The sequence below is a fragment of the Amblyraja radiata genome, chromosome 29, assembly GCF_010909765.2.
Source record: "Amblyraja radiata isolate CabotCenter1 chromosome 29, sAmbRad1.1.pri, whole genome shotgun sequence".
Classification (NCBI taxonomy): Eukaryota; Metazoa; Chordata; class Chondrichthyes; order Rajiformes; family Rajidae; genus Amblyraja; species Amblyraja radiata.
In genome coordinates this window covers 20,950,790-20,956,789 of record NC_045984.1, presented here as the reverse complement: position 1 = coordinate 20,956,789, position 6,000 = coordinate 20,950,790, and the positions used below count along the sequence as shown (strand labels likewise).

The 6,000-nt window shown below is 38.8% G+C and overlaps 1 protein-coding gene across 1 annotated transcript in view; it reads left to right on the top strand.

The window, feature by feature from the left end:
* Positions 1-3,498: 3,498 nt before the first annotated feature.
* LOC116989447 (mucin-16-like) overlaps positions 3,499-6,000 on the top strand; it is a 102,697-nt gene continuing 100,195 nt past the window's right edge. The window contains exons 1-2 of the mRNA XM_033046827.1: positions 3,499-3,543; positions 5,327-5,485. Coding sequence (XP_032902718.1) covers positions 3,519-3,543; positions 5,327-5,485 — 184 coding nt within the window. The 5' untranslated portion in view covers positions 3,499-3,518. The remainder of the gene's footprint in view (positions 3,544-5,326; positions 5,486-6,000) is intronic.

Here is a 6,000-nt window from a genome sequence, read left to right as displayed (position 1 = left end):
CTACAAGTACAGAGGGAACTACAACAGCTTCAAGCACCACATCAGTTCCCACATCAACGACAATAGAAACAACAACAGGCAGCACAAGTGCATCTACAACAGAAGCTACCACCACCTTCACGACCACACCACTTACAACCACTGGTGAGCCCGGTAGGCAAGAGTAATGCAAAATAAATATGTTCCTTACACATCCAGTGAATAAGAATCATTACAGTAGAACAAGTAAATATGCATTGGCCATATGTGTTCCATGGCATATACTGTTGCATATCTTCTGTCAAAAACACCACAGATTGTGCTTCCAAAGTCTTTGGCCCCTTAAAAACAAATGCGGCCCACTTCCCAGAGTATTCAAGAAAATTACCACTTTGATATTTAAAAAAAAGCAAAATTGTAGTTCAATACATTTTCTGCCCTAATGACACCAGTCTTTAAATTTATCTGAATCAAAAATCTCCACCTTTCCAGAAACCACTGTACCATCTACAAGTACAGAGGCAACTACAACAGCTTCAAGCACCACATCAGTTCCCACATTAACGACAATAGAAACAACTACAGGCAGCACAAGTGCATCTACAACAGAAGCTACCACCACCTTCACGACCACACCACTTACAACCACTGGAGAGTCCGGTAGGCAAGAGGAATGCAAAATAAATATGTTCCTTACACATCCAGTGAATAAGAATCATTACAGTACAAAAAGTAAACATGGATTGGCCAAGTGTGTTCCATGGCATATACTGATGGCATATCTTCTGTCAAAAACACCACAGATTTTTTTTCCAAATTCTTTGGTTCCTTTAAAACAAATGCGGTCTACTTTCCAGAATATTTAAGAAAATTATCATGTTGATACAAAAAAAAGCAAAATTGTAGTTCAATACATTTTCTGCCCTAATGACCTCAGTCTTTAAATTTATCTGAATCAAAAATCTCCACCTTTCCAGAAACCACTGTACCATCTACAAGTACAGAGGCAACTACAACAGCTTCAAGCACCACATCAGTTCCCACATCAACGACAATAGAAACAACAACAGGCAGCACAAGTGCATCTACAACAGAAGCTACCACCACCTTCACGACCACACCACTTACAACCACTGGTGAGTCCGGTAGGCAAGAGTAATGCAAAATAAATATGTTCCTTACACATCCAGTGAATAAGAATCATTACAGTACAACAAGTAAACATGGATTGCCCATGTGTGTTCCATGGCATATACTGTTGGCATATCTTCTGTCAAAAACACCACAGATTTTTTTTCCAAGTTCTTTGGTCCCTTGAAAACAAATGCGGTCTACCTCCTAGAAAATTTAAGAAAATTATCATGTTGATACAAAAAAAAGCAAAATTGTAGTTCATTACATTTTCTGCCCTCCTGAATTCTGTCTTTAAATTTGCCTGAATCAAAAATCTCCACCTTTCCAGAAACCACTGTACCATCTACAAGTACAGAGGCAACTACAACAGCTTCAAGCACCACATCAGTTCCCACATCAACGACAATAGAAACAACTACAGGCAGCACAAGTGCATCTACAACAGAAGCTACCACCACCTTCACGACCACACCACTTACAACCACTGGTGAGTCTGGTAGGCAAGAGTAATGCAAAATAAATATGTTCCTTACACATCCAGTGAATAAGAATTATTACAGTAAAACAAGTAAATATGCATTGGCCATATGTGTTCCATGGCATATACTGTTGCATATCTTAAGTCAAAAACACCACAGATTGTGCTTCCAAAGTCTTTGGCCCCTTAAAAACAAATGCGGCCCACTTCCCAGAGTATTCAAGAAAATTACCAATTTGATATTTAAAAAAAAGCAAAATTGTAGTTCAATACATATTCTGCCCTAATGACACCAGTCTTTAAATTTATCTGAATCAAAAATCTCCACCTTTCCAGAAACCACTGTACCATCTACAAGTACAGAGGCAACTACAACAGCTTCAAGCACCACATCAGTTCCCACATCAACGACAATAGAAACAACAACAGGCAGCACAAGTGCATCTACAACAGAAGCTACCACCACCTTCACGACCACACCACTTACAACCACTGGTGAGTCCGGTAGGCAAGAGTAGTGCAAAATAAATATGTTCCTTACACATCCAGTGAATAAGAATCATTACAGTAGAACAAGTAAATATGGATTGGTCATGTGTGTTCCATGGCATATACTGTTGCATATCTTCTGTCAAAAACACCACAGATTTTTTTTCCAAATCCTTCGGTCCCTTAAAAACAAATGCAGTCTACTTTCCAGAATATTTAAGAAAATTGTCATGTTGATACAAAAAAAAGCAAAATTGTAGTTCAATACATTTTATGCCCTCCTGAATTCTGTCTTTAAATTTGCCTGAATTAAAAATCTCCACCTTTCCAGAAACCACTGTACCATCTACAAGTACAGAGGGAACTACAACAGCTTCAAGCACCACATCAGTTCCCACATCAACGACAATAGAAACAACAACAGGCAGCACAAGTGCATCTACAACAGAAGCTACCACCACCTTCACGACCACACCACTTACAACCACTGGTGAGTCCGGTAGGGAAGACTAGTGCAAAATAAATATGTTCCTTACACATCCAGTGAATAAGAATCATTACAGTAGAACAAGTAAATATGCATTGGCCATATGTGTTCCATGGCATATACTGTTGCATATCTTCTGTCAAAAACACCACAGATTGTGCTTCCAAAGTCTTTGGCCCCTTAAAAACAAATGCGGCCCACTTCCCAGAGTATTCAAGAAAATTACCACTTTGATATTTAAAAAAAAAGCAAAATTGTAGTTCAATACATTTTCTGCCCTAATGACACCAGTCTTTAAATTTATCTGAATCAAAAATCTCCACCTTTCCAGAAACCACTGTACCATCTACAAGTAAAGAGGCAACTACAACAGCTTCAAGCACCACATCAGTTCCCACATCAACGACAATAGAAACAACAACAGGCAGCACAAGTGCATCTACAACAGAAGCTACCACCACCTTCACGAGCACACCACTTACAACCACTGGTGAGTCCAGTAGGCAAGAGTAATGCAAAATAAATATGTTCCTTACGCATCCAGTGAATAAGAATCATTACAGTAGAACAAGTAAATATGCATTGGCCATATGTGTTCCATGGCATATACTGTTGCATATCTTCTGTCAAAAACACCACAGATTGTGCTTCCAAAGTCTTTGGCCCCTTAAAAACAAATGCGGCCCACTTCCCAGAGTATTCAAGAAAATTACCACTTTGATATTTAAAAAAAAGCAAAATTGTAGTTCAATACATTTTCTGCCCTAATGACACCAGTCTTTAAATTTATCTGAATCAAAAATCTCCACCTTTCCAGAAACCACTGTACCATCTACAAGTACAGAGGCAACTACAACAGCTTCAAGCACCACATCAGTTCCCACATCAACGACAATAGAAACAACAACAGGCAGCACAAGTGCATCTACAACAGAAGCTACCACCACCTTCATGACCACACCACTTACAACCACTGGTGAGTCCGGTAGGCAAGACTAGTGCAAAATAAATATGTTCCTTACACATCCAGTGAATAAGAATCATTACAGTACAACAAGTAAACATGGATTGGCCATGTGTGTTCCATGGCATATACTGTTGGCATATCTTCTGTCAAAAACACCACAAATTTTTTTTCCAAATTCTTTGGTCCCTTGAAAACAAATGCGGTGTAATTTACAGAATAAAAAAGAAAATTATCATGTTGATACAAAAAAAAGCAAAATTGTAGTTCAATACATTTTCTGCCCTAATGACACCAATCTTTAAATTTATCTGAATCAAAAATCTCCACCTTTCCAGAAACCACTGTACCATCTACAAGTACAGAGGAAACTACAACAGCTTCAAGCACCACATCAGTTCCCACATCAACGACAATAGAAACAACAACAGGCAGCACAAGTGCATCTACAACAGAAGCGACCACCACCTTCACGACCACACCACTTACAACCACTGGTGAGTCCGGTAGGCAAGAGTAGTGCAAAATAAATATGTTCCTTACACATCCAGTGAATAAGAATCATTACAGTAGAACAAGTAAATATGGATTGGTCATGTGTGTTCCATGGCATATACTGTTGCATATCTTCTGTCAAAAACACCACAGATTTTTTTTCCAAATCCTTCGGTCCCTTAAAAACAAATGCGGTCTACTTTCCAGAATATTTAAGAAAATTGTCATGTTGATACAAAAAAAAGCAAAATTGTAGTTCAATACATTTTCTGCCCTCCTGAATTCTGTCTTTAAATTTGCCTGAATCAAAAATCTCCACCTTTCCAGAAACCACTGTACCATCTACAAGTACAGAGGGAACTACAACAGCTTCAAGCACCACATCAGTTCCCACATCAACGACAATAGAAACAACAACAGGCAGCACAAGTGCATCTACAACAGAAGCTACCACCACCTTCACGACCACACCACTTACAACCACTGGTGATTCCGGTAGGGAAGACTAGTGCAAAAATAAATATGTTCCTTACACATCCAGTGAATAAGAATCATGACAGTAGAACAAGTAAATATGCATTGGCCATATGTGTTTCATGGCATATACTGTTGCATATCTTCTGTCAAAAACACCACAGATTGTGCTTCCAAAGTCTTTGGCCCCTTAAAAACAAATGCGGCCCACTTCCCAGAGTATTCAAGAAAATTACCACTTTGATATTTTTAAAAAAGCAAAATTGTAGTTCAATACATTTTCTGCCCTAATGACACCAGTCTTTAAATTTATCTGAATCAAAAATCTACACCTTTCCAGAAACCACTGTACCATCTACAAGTAAAGAGGCAACCACAACAGCTTCAAGCACCACATCAGTTCCCACATCAACGACAATAGAAACAACAACAGGCAGCACAAGTGCATCTACAACAGAAGCAACCACCACCTTCACGACCACACCACTTACAACCACTGGTGAGTCCAGTAGGCAAGAGGAATGCAAAATAAATATGTTCCTTACGCATCCAGTGAATAAGAATCATTACAGTAGAACAAGTAAATATGCATTGGACATATGTGTTCCATGGCATATACTGTTGCATATCTTCTGTCAAAAACACCACAGATTGTGCTTCCAAAGTCTTTGGCCCCTTAAAAACAAATGCGACCCACTTCCCAGAGTATTCAAGAAAATTACCACTTTGATATTTTAAAAAAAGCAAAATTGTAGTTCAATACATTTTCTGCCCTAATGACTTCAGTCTTTAAATTTATCTGAATCAAAAATCTCCACCTTTCCAGAAACCACTGTACCATCTACAAGTACAGAGGGAACTACAAAAGCTTCAAGCATCATAGCAGTTCCCACATCAACGACAATAGGAACAACTACAGGCAGCAGTGGTGCATCTACAACAGAAGCTACCACCACCTTCACGACCACACCATTTACAACCATTGGTGAGTCCGGTAGGCAAGAGTAATGCAAAATAAATATGTTCCTTACACATCCAGTGAATAAGAATCATTACAGTACAACAAGTAAACATGGATTGGTCATGTGTTTTCCATGGCATATACTGTTGGCATATATTCTGTCAAAAACACCACAGATTTTTTTTCCAAGTTCTTTGGTCCCATGAAAACAAATGTGGTCTACCTCCTAGAATATTTAAGAAAATTATCATGTTGATACAAAAAAAAGCAAAATTGTAGTTCAATACATTTTCTGCCATCCTGAATTCTGTCTTTAAATTTGCCTGAATCAAAAATCTCCACCTTTCCAGAAACCACTGTACCATCTACAAGTACAGAGGGAACTACAACAGCTTCAAGCACCACATCAGTTCCCACATCAACGACAATAGAAACAACAACAGGCAGCACAAGTGCATCTACAACAGAAGCTACCACCACCTTCACGACCACACCACTTTCAACCACTGGTGAGTCCGGTAGGCAAGAGGAATGCAAAA